This window comes from Setaria italica, chromosome II (assembly GCF_000263155.2).
Source record: "Setaria italica strain Yugu1 chromosome II, Setaria_italica_v2.0, whole genome shotgun sequence".
In the NCBI taxonomy this organism is placed as follows: Eukaryota; Viridiplantae; Streptophyta; class Magnoliopsida; order Poales; family Poaceae; genus Setaria; species Setaria italica.
The window spans coordinates 11259537-11278257 of record NC_028451.1 but is presented as its reverse complement, the minus strand read 5'-3'; the positions used below and the strand labels follow the sequence as shown (position 1 = coordinate 11278257).

Below are 18721 nucleotides of genomic sequence, written 5' to 3'. Positions count from 1 at the left end.
ACAGCCTACACTGCTGCATACTAGTACTACACGTAAGGGAAATCATTTAATAATTTAATAAATAAAACGAAGAAAAAGAAAGGAATGAAAGAGCCGAGTCCAGCTACCCTGCTCGCTGTTGAGGCCCCACCTTTCAGCGCCCGGCGCGGCGCTGAGACTGACAGCCGAGCCGTGCCGCAGCAGCGCGCGAGTTTCCCTTCCTCTCCTCGGTTTTGTATAATCTCGCCACTCCCGTTCCCCCCTTCCCACTCGTGCCCAACTCTTCCGTCCCCGTCGACTCGGTCGTCGCCCTCGCCTGCTCGCGGCTCGCTAGTCGCCTTCCTTCCTGGGAGAGAAAAACGAACAGACACACACGAAAACACAGAGGTCCGAATCCAAATCTAGCGGCACGCTCCACGTCGCGATCTCGCGGCCTTCGGCCTCACCCCACCCTGCGGCAGCGGCGGCGGCGCGATCCCGCGTTGGGCTCGCGCGGCGGCCACTCCGGCGCCAACTCCTCCCCTTCGCGGCGGCGCGCGGGAGGACGGCGGCGGCGGCGATCGCGCCAGCGGAGCCACCTCTTCGCCCTCGGCGCCGCCGGGCTTGATCCGACCCCGCCGGCGGAATGGTACTGGTTACGATTTGCCTGATCGGATTTGTGCTTGTTTGATTGGGTAGTAGCGCGTTGGGGATCGGCCGCGCTGAAATTGCCGCTCGGTTTGTGGTGTTTTGTTTTCCCCGCACCTTGTGATCTCGTTTAGTTGGAGCAGCTGTGTCCCCACATCATTGAGATAATCATCTATTGGAATCCGGCGTTGTTCCAGGAAATGGTATCTATAGGATATGAAATGAAGAGCTGTTTGCTGTCCTTCCTTCTGACCGTGATTGTGCAATGTGGCGAGGCTGGTGCTCTGGCTTCAGGCTCAAACTCTGCCCTGTGATAGATTGCATCCAGTTTTTCTCACTAAGGCTCTCTCTTACTTAGATGTGGGGTCTGATCATCTCATGATATAGGCTTATGTGAATGTGATGTTGGTGAGCCAGCATCAATTGAGAAAAATCAGGGCCCTTGTACTCTGTTTGGCGTTTCTCGACTTGAAATCAATGTGCAAACATAGGCACTTAAATCAGAGGTCCTTAAATCATGGGACGTCTATTGATGTTCTCTAAATTTCTTTTTCACTCTTTTAGTTTAAATTTTATTCTGTGGAGAATGAAACTTAGTCTATGTGTTTGTTATAACCAATTGTGGACCTTCATATTGCACGTGTAAGTTCAAACGCAATGCAAGGATTTGATATTCAGGAACTTGTTGACTATTATTTCATCAGTATATGTTGCTCCTGGTTGTGATTTTTGGATTGAGATATTGTCAGTTGTTACTATCTATTTTGCTTGTCCTTTGTATTATTCAGTTTGCCACAATCACTGGTCAACTGACATTCGTGTGCTTGTGCGTTTTCTGTTGCAGGCATCCAAAGTTCGTTTTACAGTGGGTTCTCAAGTTTGGGTTGAGGATGCTGATGTGGCTTGGATTGATGGGCTGGTGGAGGAGGTCCAGGGAGATGAATTAATAATAAATTGCAGTTCTGGGAAGAAGGTCAGCTACTAATTCCATGATAGCTTCCTTTTCTTTTCCGCCCAAATTGACCTTTTGGTAGTTTGTGTGGTCCTAATGGTGCGTCATGTTCTATTCATGCTTAACTGGGGCTTTTGCTGCACTTTCATCCTAATGTTCCTTTTTAATGCCTCATGTTAATTGCTTTTAAGTCTGAAACTGTTAATTCATGACTGCCAGAATACAGTCCTATAGCTTATAATAGTAAATTAACTTATTGAAGGAAATGGGTAATGATAAATGAAAGTAAAAATATTCATATTTTGGTTACAGGTTACTGCCAATGTCTCGAGTGTGTATCCTAAGGATGCAGAAGCGAAGCGCTGTGGTGTTGAGGATATGACGAGGCTGGCTTATCTAAATGAACCAGGGGTTCTACAAAACTTGAAGTCTAGATATGCAATGAATGAAATATATGTAAGTTGAGTTATTCAATATATCAGCTCTTCTTTTTATGAAATTTATTCATGCATGCTTGGATCCAGTCCTATGACTCTATGAGTTCTTGGTTGCACTAAATTTTTTATTCTTATACGTTCTTTAGGATGATAGTAGAATTACTTGTTCAAATTACACCTCCTGCCCTTATTGTGTTTATGTTTCAATTGCCGATGTTACTGTAATGGTGTTTACTGTTTCTAGTTTCTATGTTAGAAGAGTTTGAAATTCTGCAACATTGTAACTGTATGTTTTATGATATCCTCTACTCTACTGAACAACCTTTTTGGCCTGATCTAATGGCTTAAAGTTGTTTGTCCTTGTAGACTTATACGGGGAACATATTAATAGCTGTCAATCCATTTCAAAGACTTCCCCACCTTTACAACAATCACATGATGGGAATTTATAAAGGAGCAGAATTCGGCGAGCTGAGTCCCCATCCTTTTGCCATTGCGGACCATGCATATAGGTGTGTTTCAGCACAAAAAAAACTTGTAATTTGTGCATTAATTATGGTGCATGTATCTGACGTATTGGCCACACAGGCTTATGATTAATTATGGTAAAAGCCAAGCCATATTAGTGAGTGGCGAAAGTGGAGCTGGTAAGACAGAAAGCACTAAAAGTCTTATGCAGTATCTTGCATTTATGGGTGGCAAAGCTCAATCTGGAGGAAGGTCAGTGCAACAACAAGTACTTGAGGTGAGGGCTCCCATTAGTTCTATTGTTCTCCTTACTCTTGGGCATATTAGCAACTAAAAATACTAGATATAAGGATTACGAGTTGGCATCTTGGAATGTGCATAAAGAAGCAAGCTGATCGTTTCGCACGATTGCATCAAATTCGTATTTCATCAATCTTTGATGTCATTCTAGTGTCTTATGCTATCCAATCTATCTGTTTCTTTGACACAGTCCAATCCTGTTCTTGAGGCATTTGGAAATGCAAAAACAGTCAGGAATAACAATTCGAGGTAATGAACTTCAATAGCACGTACTCTTTTCTTTGTTTTCAGTAGTTACAGTTTGCTTATTTAGTGCAGCGTTTAATTTTTCCTCTAGTTTATGGCTTCCTTTTATCTTATTGCCCAGTCGCTTCGGCAAATTTGTCGAGATCCAGTTTGACCAGAATGGGAAGATTTCAGGAGCTGCCATAAGAACTTACCTCCTTGAAAGATCTCGTGTCTGTCAAATATCTGACCCAGAAAGGAACTATCATTGCTTTTACATGCTATGTTCTGCACCACCTGAGGTAACAGTTTCAACATGGCCACAAATCATATTCTGAACTACAATGTAACAAAATATGCGGAATTACTATCTTGCTAGCTTTGTACATGTTTTTTTCCACTACGGGCAAACCTGAATTTCATTATTGATAAGCAATGAAATTACACAAGTCTTGAGAGCTAAACAAAAGTTATGACAACTGAAAAAGAAACTAGCGACTAGAAGTTTAACTACTAGGCAATCAGCCCCCCAGGCTTAAACAGAAGGATACTTAAACTTTGGAGGTGTTACAAGTTTTCAACACTTTTCTAGAGCCTCAGTAAGCAGAAAGACATGCTAGTACTAGTTTTTTTGACGCATAAAAAGGATCAAGTTGGGGTATCTAGGGCTGGAACATTGTGGAACTATATTACTTCAAAATAAATACTGCAGATATCTGGACAACTTTTGTACATGAAACCCCAAATTGGTTCTAAATGCTATTAATACATAAAATCTCTGCAGTTAGAGATTATCATGTTATGATTACTCACTGATCACTTTAGCAGCCAATATGCCAGATTCTCAGTAATTGTTATACCTGTTGTTAAGAAAAAAACTTGACCATGGGGAGAAGTCATGCTGCTCTCTGCATTCTTAAATAAGGGGAGTACCGAACCCTGGCTGTCTAGAAACTTGCTGAAACCAGTTCTCAGGGAGGTAACCGTATTTTGCAAGCACCCAGGTCTGAGCGTGGGTGGGTTAGCCTCTCAATTGGTGGCGGTACCAACCAAGCTATCACTTGGGCTGTTATTGAAAGCTTCATACATCTAATGGCAAACACAATATATGTAATACACTGCACTTTGCACTTGTAATTCTTCCTGTTACATGACTGCTGTAATTGTTCTTTAACATAACCTTTTGTTATTATTTGTTTAGCTTTATTATCTAATTGAGTCTGTAGTCTGCAACTATTGATCTGGGCTCAAAATTGTGCTGTTGCAGGACCGTGAGAGATATAAATTAGGAGACGCCGCATCATTTCACTATCTTAACCAGTCTAGTTGCATTAAACTAGATGCGATGGATGATGCCTCAGAATATATCATAACTAGGAGGGCAATGGACATTGTGGGCATTAGTTCGGATGAACAGGTAACTACAAGGGTTGAAATTAATTTAGTTCACTTGAAAGATTAAATATTTGCTTCCAACTTTGGGTGGCATTCATGCAGGATGCAATATTTAGAGTTGTAGCTGCTATTCTTCATTTGGGCAACGTGGAATTTTCAGAAGGGAGCGAAGCAGATTCTTCTGTACCCAAAGATGAAAAATCCCAGTTCCATCTTAAGACAGCTGCGGAGCTTTTCATGTATTGGTCCTTTCTTGTGTTCCCTCGATAATATTATTTTTCGCCTTTGGTGAGACATGCATTTGACAACATTTTGCAGGTGTGACGAAAAGGCTCTTGAAGAATCTTTGTGTAAGCGTGTTATGGCAACACGTGGTGAAAGTATCGTGAAAAATTTAGATGCGCGAGCAGCAGCTCTTAGTAGAGATGCATTGGCCAGAATTGTTTACTCTCGTTTGTTTGATTGGTAAGTGCTCACGTTAGTCAGTAGTTTATTGTCATGTTGCTTTTTATTATATTAATTCCTTAGCACAAAAGAAAATTCACATTATGTTTCTGTTTTTAGGCTTGTAAATAAGATCAATACTTCAATCGGACAAGATTTAAGCTCAAAGCTTTTGATTGGTGTGCTGGATATATATGGTTTTGAGAGTTTCAAGACAAACAGGTGCTTAACTGGTATGCCTTTGCATTTAATCATCTGTTTATCTTTACCACTGCTTTAATAGAGTGTAATAACATAACAGCAGCAAGATTTTTTATTGGATAGTGAAATCAGTGATTTAGTGGGCTCAACATGTTCAATTATGTTTTCCGCAATACAAAGCTGATCAATCTATTTTGTAGAAAAATGGCTTATCTTGTATTAGGATTATTTGTTTCATTGCGTATCTCAAGTCTTGGGAATTAGTTCAAAATGGAAATGGTTGATTATGCAACACATATATCATACTATGCCAGCATATTACTGAAAACAATGATCTTGATGTGCTTAGAAAAAGGACACAATTTTTCTGCATTTTAACTAAAATCTTGTTGTAATGTCATCGTATCTTAGGAACTTTTCTCCTAATCTACTTTTGTCTAGAGTTGACTTTTCGGTTGCAACATTTTTACAGACCATACTGCGCATTGTGAGAATCATTCAATGTGCATGTTGAGTTCATTTTATTTCATATATGTGAGCACATATCTGAAACATACTGAATCGAATTCACATATCGAAAGCATGGTAATTACATAGATTGAAAAGGAAAAAAAAGGACCTGTAGGGATGGTACTCTCAACACTTGCCCCAAAGAAGAAGAAAACCTTGATGGAAACTATGATCATGTAGTTGAATGAATGGGGTCTCTTGGTATGAAATTTGGCTGTAATATGTTCTCTTCTTTTTAGCTGTTGCATGTAGTTTATGCAGCTAATGGCTGCACTGGTTACAGTAACTGCATAGCAAAATATGAAGTTATATGCTCTCCTTGTTAAGAGACTTTGATCTTTCATCTCTACTTAGTAATTGGTGCTGTATGATAAGAAACCATTTTGTCACCTTTTGATGATATGAAAGATTGAAGTTATTTGGTGATGTTTTGCTATGCCTCAGTTTCGAGCAGTTCTGTATCAACTTAACTAACGAGAAGCTGCAGCAACACTTTAATCAGGTTAGAGAAAGGAAATCTCATTTCTTGATAATGTTCTGCATTCTATGTTTGACATCTTTTGTATATATTCCATGAGCAGCATGTGTTTAAGATGGAACAAGAAGAATATACAAAGGAAGAAATTGATTGGAGTTATATCCAGTTTGTGGACAACCAAGAAATTCTTGATCTTATTGAGAAGGTGAACAACATACCATATCCTATGCAGTGTTTTCTTTATTATCAATATTTTTTTCTGCACTTATATGATCTGTTTTCGGCACTAGCTTGAATACACGATATTTTCTTTCATCTATCTTCAGCCAGTTATTGTCTCTTTTAGCTACTTTTAGACTCATGAAACCTAGGATTGAATGTAGAATTATCTGGTACTCATAATTATTTAGTAAACTGGATGGGTATGAGTACCATGTGCATTTTTCACCATCCAGAAATATTAGTTACTAATTTCCATTGCGGTTTAGATATGCTATGAGATTGCATTTTTTTTTACTTCTGATTTCTTTGAATACAGAAACCAGGGGGTATAATTGCTCTACTGGATGAGACTTGGTAAGTAAGCCGTGAATATCTTGTTTTGTTTGTAGTACTGAGCCTTTATAACATTGTCTTGTTTTGTGCTTCAGCATGTTGCGAAATTCAACCCATGAAATATTTGCTGAAAAGCTTTATCAAAAATTTAAGGGGAACCCACACTTCAGTAGGCCTAAATTCTCGCGGTCTGATTTCACTATTCATCACTACGCTGGAAATGTAAGTAGCATATTTGTTCTGTCTGCCCTACTATCATTTGAAAGAATAATTTTTCACACTATGTAGAACATAATTGGTCTGCCACTGCTGATACATGATGCTTTAATTACGTACTTGTGACAGTGACACATGTGGTCGCATGTATTATATTATATTTTATAATGCAAACAACAAACTGGTCCTAGGTAGTGGGTTACAACTTGGCAGTCTTATAACCTGCAAAAAATGTCAATCCACACATGGTGTATAGTTGCAACTCAATAAGTCTACCTTTACACATGTAACCTGTGAATACAAGTAGGGTTTGTCAGATGCCATATGTGAAATGGCCATGCTCAACCAATCATACCAGTTTTTGCTCAACAAGTTTTAATTATTTGTTGTAAAAATACAATTCTATATTAGTAGGAGCATCATAGACATAGAGGGATGATATAATTGAGTACCACAATAACAAAAGATAGTTCTGTCCTATAATTGGATTGGCAACTGTAAATTTTGTTGAGTTTCACATTTATCAATTTGAAGCCCAAAATCTTAATGGCTGCTGAAGAAGGTTTTTGATCTATGGACTTGCCATTATTGCATAGGATAAATGGATATGCAAAGATCATCAACATGTGAAATTTTGATTGGTTAAAACCAGTAACCATTTTCTAATTGATACAATTTTTCTGAACCTAAGTTCTTGTAAACCTATGTTGTACTTAAAAATAATTCTGAGTAAAGAACATATACATGTACGTCGTGTCATGTAACACATTCGTAAATTTGGGCAAAATATAATCAGATATGCATTGCACCAGAAGAAAATGTGATGAAAGGGAGGTCATGGTGTACATGTACATCATGTTTTCTTTTTTTTTCTTTTTACATAGTAGACAACTGCACATACAGATATGTTTTTCCAGGTGTACATGTTTTGAAATGTACATGCACCAATGTTTTGAGGTGGATGGATGCATAAACGCTAGTTATAGATTAACAGATGTAGGTTTAGAATTGAGTTGTCCTTTTTCTAACATGTTAGTAACAAACTTTTCAGCACATGCTTTGTCCCCATCATGGCAAGAAAATGTACTTACTGCATATGATCCATTCATTTAACCTGGAGATGACTTAGTTTTGTGGTGACATAATATCTTTGTATAATTGGGACAGAGTGCAAGGTACACACGTTATAATCATCATTTTCTTCTTTTGCAGGTTACATATCAAACAGATCTATTCTTGGATAAGAACATTGATTATGCTGTGAACGAGCATCAAGTTTTGTTAAATGCTTCTAGATGTTCATTCGTTTCAAGTCTTTTCCCACCTTCTGAACAATCAACTAAATCCACGAAATTTACATCAATAGGTTCGAGCTTTAAGGTAAAACAGTGTATTGCTTGTCAGACATAAACTTGTGTAACTTCCATATCAGGAAATTTACCGTTTCTGGTAACATCGCAGCAACAACTACAATCTTTGCTTGAAACTCTGAGTGCAACAGAACCACATTACATCCGCTGCATAAAGCCCAATAATGTTCTCAAGCCAGCAATTTTCGAGAACAGTAATGTTCTCCAGCAACTTCGATGTGGGGTAAGACATTGTTCTGAGTTATTTCACTGGAAGTACATATTTTATGGACAAAAAGGTCGAATCAAAATATAAAGCCAGACTTTCACTGGTAGAATAAAACTGTTTCAAACTATATGTCTTCCTTCTTTCAAATTTCACCATATAGATTTTTAAGTAATAAGGACCTAGGACAATCATGTGAACAGAGCAAAATACAGGTATTTTTAAAACATTTTTACTTCCAGTTGTATTAAGTTGTACACATCGTGGCAGTATCACCAGGGATTTTGTGCTGTTAAATCTTGTTCTTGTTGCAGTTTATATTAACTAACTGTTGAAGATAGAGATGTTAAATTGATACATTATCTAACCTTGTAAACAGGGAGTATTAGAGGCAATACGAATAAGCTGTCTAGGATATCCAACAAGGCGTAGATTTGATGAATTTGTTGATCGTTTTGGCGTCTTACTACCTGAGGTACTTGGTGAAAGGTAAATCTAGACTATCTTGATCTAGTATTTTGCATTTTGGTTACATTTTAGCGTTGCATCTTGTCCTTACTGTTACATTGGCAGTTATGATGAAGTTACTGCTACAAACATGCTTCTTGAGAAAGTCAATCTCACAGGCTATCAGGTTAGCTTCTGGTTGGTGAAATGTGTAGTTTTGATGTCTTTAAATCAAATCACTTTTATTTTTTCAGTTACTAGATTTGGTCTTTCTTTATCTTCTCTACTGTTTCCCTCTATTATGAAGGCTTACAACATATATCCTTCACTACCGTAATCTTGTAACCACTGAAAAGGCCACTCTGATTAGCAGATTTAGTTGAATAGAGTATACTTAATTTTATTTCAGCATTTATGTTGCTCTAAATATTATAAAAAGATTGTAAGTCATGTATTCTGTATGTATGATTCCATGACAGAAGTTGGTTCTAGTTGTATAGTTTGATGGCTAAGCACTGGTCCAGTTTCAACCCAAACAATGGGCCTGTTGTCATGACATCATGAGAAGAAAATATTGTAATTCCTCTAAGATAAGCTTGAGAACTACCTTGCATGTAGTATATTGTTAAATGGATCATAAGAATTACTTATAAGAGAAACAATAAGTGCAATTCAACCTTTATCCTTGTCTGGATAAGTTGCTGCTTCTGAAGTTCTAACTTTATTATGTTAGTTTTAAGTACCTTTTATATATCTTATATTCTGATGTACAATTTACAGATAGGGAAAACTAAAGTGTTTCTGCGGGCTGGTCAAATGGCTGAGTTAGATGCTCTGAGAACTGAGGTGTTGGGTCGTTCTGCTACCAAAATCCAGAGAAAAGTTCGGTCTTACCTAGCTCGCAAAAATTTCATTCAACTGCGAATATCTGCTACGCAGCTTCAGGCTGTTTGCAGAGGTATATCTTCTTGTAATAGCACTGAAAAATTAGAAAGAAACATATTTTAGTATTCTCTCTGATTCCGAAGTGGAGATAATGATTGTTGAACTTTGATTACTGAAGGACAAATTGCAAGACATTATTATGAAGATCTCCGCAGGGAGGCTGCTTCATTGACAATACAAACCTGCTATCGTATGCACTTTGCAAGGAAGAACTACAGAAATCTCTGTTCTGCATCAACTACTATCCAATCTGGTCTACGTGGTATGGCTGCTCGCAAGGAACTCCATTTCCGTCTGCAAACAAAAGCTGCGGTGATTATTCAGGTACGTTTTCCAGGTTTCCTTTTTAGTTTATTTGGAAGTATCTAATTTCCAGTCAAAATTCTTATGCATATTTAAATATTAACTAAAACTGACGATGTTTACCTGAGGATTTTTATATCTTTTTCTGAACCTTGCATTTCACGAAAAAGTAGAGTATTTTCCTATTAAATACAAGTTCTAATACTTTCTTTTGTGTTGACTCCAAGCTATAAATAAATTCTTAAGTTTGGAATTCCAAATAGATTATTTTTAATAAAAAATTTGACTACCTTTATTTCTTCAGGTATTATCTAACAAAATATTGTAGTTCAAACCTATGCATCTGCATCCATTTCTTACTAATCACTCTTTAACTTCACTTATGATATGATATTTTAACATCACTTTTACTGATTTTTTTTCTCCACAGAGTTTCTGGCGTAGTTATGCGGCGCGTTCCCGATACATGAGCTTGAAGAAGGCATCTATTACTACTCAATGTGCTTGGAGAGGAAGAGTGGCCAGAAAAGAACTTCGGAAACTTAAAATGGTAAGAAGCACCAATGCATATGGCCTGAGTATATTTTACTGTATTTTTCTTTGGCATGCTGCTGCAGTATTTTTTTAATTACAATGTCTATACATAACATAAGTCACCAGCTGATTATCAATGAAGGTGTACTCGTTATGATGTTTTTGTTGATGTTTTCGAGAAAAATGTTATTGTTTGACAATTGGGTATTCACACAAAAAGGAGGTCATGTCTTTATGGGCCAACCCTGATTTATAGGCCAACTCTTTATGGTCAAGCGCACCTAAGCTATAAATCTAGCTGTCACACTTCTGGTACTCCGGAGCCTAGATCTACAATGAAAGCTTAGCCAGAGTTTGGATAAGTCATCATTGTTAAAGTAACAATATAATCATTTTCGTGCTTTCTTGTATTTTCAGGCTGCTAAAGAAACTGGCGCTCTCCAAGCTGCCAAGAATAAATTAGAGAAGCAAGTGGAGGAGCTCACCTGGCGGCTGCAATTAGAGAAACGCATCAGGGTAATGTTCTGGGTTACTTTATTTTTGCATATGGGCATATGTTTGATTTACACTTGCTAATTTCGTAAATACTACCACACTTCTTACTAAATATGTTTGGAATTTGAAGGTGTTATTTTAATTAGATGTGAGAAGATTTCAAGAAGAAATATACCTTTATTTTCAAAATGTGCACCTTTGTCCTTTAACCTGTAATTATGTATTACAATATACAAGATTAAGTCTCATTATTGATTGGTTGTGATGGATTATTGAATAATCTAATGAATTTAATGAGGTAGCAAGAGACAACTTTAATATGGGAATGGTGTCCCCTGTTGCTTCTTTTAATGCATATCCACAAGTCTAGATCATCAAATACAACAAAGAATGGTTTCTAGTGGAACAAAGCAATGTTTTTATGAGACAGTGGTCATTAAATATTGAAGCACACAGGATCAGCAGATGAAGGACGTGTTAGTCCAATAATTGTCCACTCAAGAAATGCAAGTCTAATAAACATTTTGGAGGGGCCTTCCTGTTATTACATTGCCGGGTCAAAATTGCAAGTGCTATGAAAAAGATGCACAACAGCAGTAAATCTGTCACTCAGTTTCTATGCAGTGTCTGGTGCTTCTTTAACTGTGCAATATCTGATGCTGCTTTAACTGTTTATCTTTTCTTTTTGTTGAGATGGTTTTATACTCAATCAAGAAGCTACAAAGAGTCCTAAATATATTGTTGGATCTTCATAATGTAAATATGCATATGCTTGCTGTGAACTTGTAGTTTGACTTTGATAACTTGTGCATTTGGTTAATGAATTTTGCTTTTCAATTGTTTTCTTAAGCCAAAACTCATATGAAAACAAGAAGTAGCATGTATGATGTGAAGGGTGGCAATTCGATAGGATTTTTTAATTTGATTTGAACAAGAAAGCCGTTATGTTCGATGAACCTTTTCTTTATCTTACTGACCTTTTTTTTCTCGAACAATCTTACTGACCTTTTAATATTGTGACTATGCAACATATGTAAATTAATGACCTAAAGACTCTCAACTTGTCTGAAAGGTATTGAAAATACAGTCACTTAAGCACATTAATGGATTTGGGTTTTGCATATTTGCTTAACCTATTATTATTTTATTTATCATTCTATGCTATAAGATGAACTTCTAAACCTGACTAGTTCCTTTCCAGTTCCAGTCCAGTTTGAAGCTAATTGTAATCTAGGGATACAAGTGGGTCAGTTTGGCTGGATCCAAACATCTCATTAGCTCATTTTGTTTACTCAATACGCAAACATTACTTGATATGAATTAGGAAGTGAACCAGCATTGAGTGGAGTTGGTGACGACCATCTTACATGCCTACTGTAATTGTTCCTTGTTGGCGACACTTTATTATATTGATTCACTGTAATTTCCCTTTTTAGCCACACTAAAGTTGAAGTGTTGCCTATAACTTGCAGATTTTAGATTGGTTCGTCATGACTCATGACCCCATGATCACTGTAACTTAGCTAATCTATTGTTTGAATTATAGCATTACTACTACACTATAGTAGCTATTGATTCACACTTTGTGGCGAACTTAATTCATAAATAATGTTAAGTTAAAACAGATATGTAACTCTGTAACATGGATTATACTGTAGGCACAACCTAGGTCACTATAGACATTTATATTAGTTTGCTTCATCTAATGCTGTTGCAAGTACCTGATCTACGTTTACCTTGCCTGCAGAGTGACATGGAAGAAGCTAAGACACAAGAAAATAGGAAGTTGCAACAACAATTGCAGGAACTACAATTACAGTCCAAGGAGACAAAGGATCTGTTGAAAAGGGAACAAGAAAATGCGAAAGAAGCACTGGAGAAAGCTGCCTTAGTACCAGAGGTTCAAGTTGATACAACTCTCGTTGATAAACTCACTTCTGAAAATGAGAATCTTAAGGTAAGTATGATAGATGATTTTTATGTTCACCGCATTAGATTTGTTGCATTATTCTGTCTATCAACTCTAGTGGTAAAATTATCAAAACCTTAAGGGTGAGAGAAATGCACCATGCTAGTTCATAGTTTACATTAAGGAACGATTTAAGGCTCTATATTGCATCGCATTATGTGGTGAGAATTGAAGTACACTTTCCAGAGCACAATATTCCAACTATGAGCAAATGCTAATGAGCTATGCCCCCCAAGCATCTGATCCTCCATAATCGTGCTTCTACCTTGATCAAGGCAGAAAACTTTAATCCCTATGTGGGAATAATTTAGTTTGACACATGTAGATTGAGACTTGGAACCAAAATGAGTTGTGGTAATGTGCATTAATATTGTTGATGTGAATTAGCCTAGTAGCTTAAGTGGTCTAGAACTTTGAAATAAGCATTGTCTAATTTCAACTTTCAATTGTTAATCTGCAAGTGCTTTTCTGTGAATAAACATTTGTTATCCTACCATGGTGTCCCAACGTGGTTTCTACACCAATACTAACTACAACCTTCGAACCAACTAACTCATAGATGGCCTTAGAGGCCAAACTTATCTGGTGAATTCTAACAAATGGTCATGGTGATGCTCATCTTTTCCTAGTAGAACTTGCTTTTAGGAAAGCTAAAAAATTCTGATCAGAAGTGCTGCCAACCCATCTTAGTTCTTTCATTGTGGCTTGTGATGTCATCTGTCCCTATCAACTTGTTCTTCTTCCTTTTTTTTTTCATTTACTTCTTTCCTATCTTTCCTTTGATTTACGACAAAAGATGGTGACATGGTCCTTTGTATTTCTTCTATACTTTTAGGCTTTAGTGGGCTCTCTTGAGACCAAAATTGATGAAACAGAACAGAAGTTTGAAGAAATGAAGAAAGCTAGGGAAGAGTGGATGAATAAAGCTGCAGATGCTGAGTCAAAGATAAATGAACTGACCAACACAGTGCTAAGGTCAGCATTGTCTACATATGTAATCCTTTTGATGTTGATGCATAATGTACATGTGTTCGTTTGCTGATTACCTTCTAAAAATTGTTTCTTCTGCGTGATGGGTAGTTTTCAAGAAAAGGTAACCACTATGGAAGCAGAAAATCAATTACTTCGGCAGCAGGCACTGTTGCGTACTCCTGTTAGAACAATTCCTGAGAATGCATCTCCAAAATCTGTATGTGGTCTCTCCATTCCTCATGTCATACAAGCATTTTAGTACCAATCCTTCACTGTTTTCTATATTGCTACTTTGCACATTTACTATATTTTAAGTTACACATTTCTATTACTGAAATATTTGTCTTTCTACCTTCGCAGAATTTGACTAATGGCAGTCCACGTAGTGAACAAATGGTCAGAAGAAATTATCTTATACAATATGTTAAATTGCTAATTGCTAGTTTTGTCTTTTTTTAAATCTAATCTGGTCATTATTTCCAGACACCTCATGGCACTCCTCCAGCTCGCAAGGAATATGGGAGCTTTGCACAGCCTAGAGCATCCTTTTTTGAGAAGCAGCATGTATGTTAAAATGTTCATTTCTGTATGTTTTAAGTCATTTAGTGAAGTTACAGGACAATATAACATATGATGCTTCAATTGAACCATATACTTCTTGCAGGAGAGTGTTGATGCACTTATAAACTGTGTTAGTGAAAATATTGGCTTTAGTGAAGGAAAGCCAGTTGCTGCAATAACCATATATAAGTGTCTTGTGCATTGGAAGATCTTTGAAACAGAAAAAACTAGTGTTTTTGATCGTCTTATTCAAATTTTTGGTTCTGCAATGCAGGTATTTTCTGCTTTGTGTTGATTCTGTATGTTTTTTTACATGGACCCCATGTTCCATAAACATTTGTTCCTGGTATGTCTCAGTTGATTTAGTTCACAAATAATTGACATTGTGTTCATTTCAGAAACACGATAGCAATGAGGATCTTGCATACTGGTTATCGAATTCATCGACTTTATTGATCATGCTTCAAAAGAGCCTAAAAGCTGCTGGCACAACAGGAACTAGTCCACAGAAAAGACCACAGACTCAATCATCATTCCTTGGGAGGATGGTACGTTTTGTCAATTACTCTTGAAGTCTAGTCACATGTCTGTCCTCTTGACAAGAATCTGTATTGTAATTTTTTAGTACACTTGTCAAAATAAAGGGTTTTGATCGAACAAAAGTGTTGAAAGGGGGTGGGGGTTACAATAATTCGGAATGCCTTGCTCTGGTGCATTTTTTTTTTGTTTGAGGAGGCATATTTTTTTGTGATCCACACTTCATAGTGCATCTGTAGGACAAGATGTGTCCTGAATCTGAACATGCTGTAGTTTAGTTTTCCTCTTTTACAAGGTCAGTACTTGATGACCACATCTGCTGTTGTCATTTCTTCAGGTGTTCCGCTCTTCAAACATCACTGTTGATATGGACCTTGTGCGCCAAATCGAGGCCAAGTATCCTGCTTTTCTTTTTAAGCAGCAACTTACAGCATTTGTGGAAGGCTTATATGGAATGATCCGAGACAATGTGAAAAAAGATCTTTCTTCATTGCTGTCATATGCTATTCAGGTATCTTATCATGTGATCTTTATTGGTAACCTCATGTCATATGATTGCACATACACACTTTAGGCTACTATGGATGTGAATGTGTAAGAATGTTCTTTTATAATGTACACCTTTGTTTGAAAAGTCCCCATTTTTTATTGACTACGCTGACATTTACTGCTCCCAGTGATCTTTCTGTTTCAGTGCCTTCACCCACATGTACTTGCAGCATGTTTAGTGTTTTCATTAGCTTTAATTTTTTGATCATGTTGTGACTGCAGGTCCCAAGAACTGTGAAAGCTAGTATGGTGAGGGGGCGTTCTTTTGGATCATCAAGTTTGCCAAGGGGACGTTCATTTTCAAATCAAGCTAGTTATTGGCAGGCCATGGTTGACAATTTGAATGAACTCTTGAAAATTTTGCAAGACAATTGTGTAAGTTTAACTTATTCAACATACCTTCCCCATTACTAGTGGATCTTATTCTAAACATTCTGCTGAACTTGTAGGTCCCATCTATTTTTATCCGGAAGATATTTACCCAGGTTTTCTCATTTATCAATGCACAACTTTTCAATAGGTAAATTATCTGCTGATTCCAGTTATCTAGTGATTTGCTATTTTTCTTCGATGCATACATTTCTTACTATGTCACTAAACTGTTCTGCAGCCTTCTTGTACGTCATGAGTGCTGCTCTTTCAGTAATGGAGAGTATGTGAAACAAGGATTGGCACAACTAGAGGCATGGTGTGGAGAAGTCAAGCCAGAGGTAATCATAAATGTGCAGTTGCACCATACATCTAAATCTGAGCTTTTTTGTGTACCATTTTCCTTGGATGCACATTGTTGGAAACCTTTCTTTTAGTTGGCATTAGTCCAGTAAATCTGTAATGTTAAATGTGTTTTGAATTCATATGGCACCCAACAGATGTATATCTGTTTGCGGAATCCTATGTAATAAAGGGGCTGTCTTGTGATTGTGACATGGAGCAAAATTGTCCATTACGCTCTAGAATCTAACACTTAAAACCCCGTTATTTACCTCTAATCTTGCTAGCTTTTTACAGGGCTATTATATTTTTTGTATTTCTTGTGGCTGAATGTTGAAGTGCAACAATTAACATTAAGTATGCATTTTTTTTATTTTGCTTGCACCTAACTATTAAATGCTAACAGTATGCAGGATCTGCATTGGATGAACTCAAGCATATCAGGCAAGCTGTTGGTTTCTTGGTATGTGATTTTTATTTTAGTTATGATCTTTATTATCTTGGATAGACCACCTGAACAATTCGTTGACACCTATGCTTATAGATTGTCATCAAGTTGTCTATAACATTGGTTAGCTACTGTGAGAACTGAAGAGAAAAGTTGTTAAACAAGTAATAACAAAGCTATAATATTTTACTTAGTTATCGTCAGTGTAAAACATATCATGGCATTTAATGCAGTTCCATTGTTTCCAGATTGTCTATGATGTCACTTTTTAGATGATACCTATAGAGGAAATGAGTACGATAGCTTCCTAGAATGGAAATATTTTTTTTGTTGCATTGGAGAAAAGGAAGATACCAATGTCCTGTTCTGGTTGCTTTTTGTGGCCATACCTGCAGGCACGGTGTGTGTGTGGCTGTTAGCAGCAGCGCATCACACCAGGTGGGTGGCCTGGCGCTTTAGTTGGGATATTATTACGATACATTGCCAGTTTGATGCTATGTGTTAAATACTCATTTAGTTTGAGGATGGTCCTAATTGATCTGACCTTTTCCACTTGGTAAATTTAACGGAGAGGCATTTATGGCAGTTTATGCTGTATTTTATGGCTCCTTGAAGATTTGCAAGATGAATTTTGAATACTGATGGTATATTTATGTTGTCTAGGTCATATTCAAAAAGTTCAGATTTCTTACGATGAGATAGTCAACGATTTTTCCCCCAGAAAGGGCCCCCCCCCCCCCCCCCCCCTCACCCTCTCCCTCCCTCCCTTTAACTAGGTAGCTAACAAAATCTTTTCCCGTATCATGTAGGTACTAAGTGTACAGCAGCTCTACAAAATATGCACTCAGTACTGGGATGACAAATATAACACAGAGAGCGTGTCAGAAGAGGTAATAAGAGAATCTATTTTTAATGCTTAAAGATAATATTTGTATTCAGTTTCATTTCACCCTGGATGCACATGGAATGGTATAAGCACAATTTCTGCAAAATGGGAAATTTAGTTGGATTCCACAGCTCATGTAATATGGAATGCCACTCCCAGTTTTGAACCTAATTGATAACTACTTTTCATCATTTTGCCTGTTTCCTGGTTCTGCACTTCGAATTGCAATTTTCCCATCCGTAGAACATAGAGCAGCCAACTAACAGGGGAACTGATTGATTTGCTTGGTGACCGTAGGTCCTTGAGGAGATGCGAACATCGATGACCAAAGAATCGAACCAGGACACTCTAGAGAACACCTTTTTACTGGATGATGAAATTAGGTGTGTAAAAGATTTACTGTGTGTTGCCTGTGAAATTCTGAGGATATGCTTAACTTTACCCCGTTACTCGTTGCAGCATGCCTATATCACTTGAAGAGATAGCAGATTCTATGGATGCCAAAGAATTCCAGAGGGTCACCCCACCACAAGAACTTACTGCAATGCCTGCCTTTCAATTCTTGAAGAGCTGAGCCCTCAAAGGGCCAGAGACACATCCTTTTCCTCGTCATATGTTGCTGCATGGGCTAAAACCGCATACACGGATACCTCAGCATTCTTCATTCTTCCATCAGATGATGTAAATTCAATATAGGGTTTCCATTATCCCAGTTGTGCTATGTAATTATTTTTTTTTTGTCTAGGTAGGTTATTCTGTTGTTGTCTTAAGTTTCAGTTGGTTGGGTGGGGAATAGGTTTTTTCGTTCTGCCCTCCTGGAATGCATGTGTGCAGTACACATAGGTTGAAATCCACATTTTGCTCCTCATGGTAGCAGCTAGGAATCCTTTGAAAGTCATTCTTTTATCCAAATTTGGTCGGATTTGGTTCTACAGAAAATGTGAATAACTTGTATAGTTATTAAATTATTATTTTATGGAATTAATGCGTTCCTGAATTATC

General features: G+C 37.4%; 1 protein-coding gene across 1 annotated transcript; it reads left to right on the top strand.

Moving 5' to 3' along the window:
• Positions 1-261: 261 nt before the first annotated feature.
• Positions 262-18721, top strand: LOC101759119 (myosin-6-like). Its single transcript, XM_012844054.3, is given in 40 exon segments — positions 262-607; positions 1451-1579; positions 1871-2014; positions 2362-2507; positions 2584-2740; positions 2954-3012; positions 3131-3290; positions 4256-4405; positions 4486-4622; positions 4702-4848; positions 4948-5049; positions 5983-6040; positions 6120-6221; positions 6555-6592; positions 6667-6793; positions 8000-8167; positions 8249-8380; positions 8742-8851; positions 8936-8996; positions 9590-9767; positions 9873-10078; positions 10488-10607; positions 11009-11107; positions 12834-13043; positions 13891-14030; positions 14136-14244; positions 14388-14423; positions 14511-14591; positions 14692-14862; positions 14987-15136; positions 15463-15636; positions 15897-16049; positions 16124-16194; positions 16285-16384; positions 16792-16848; positions 17497-17515; positions 17518-17551; positions 17642-17723; positions 18017-18102; positions 18179-18721. Coding segments are annotated over 40 exon segments (4521 nt in total). The 5' UTR covers positions 262-604; the 3' UTR covers positions 18294-18721.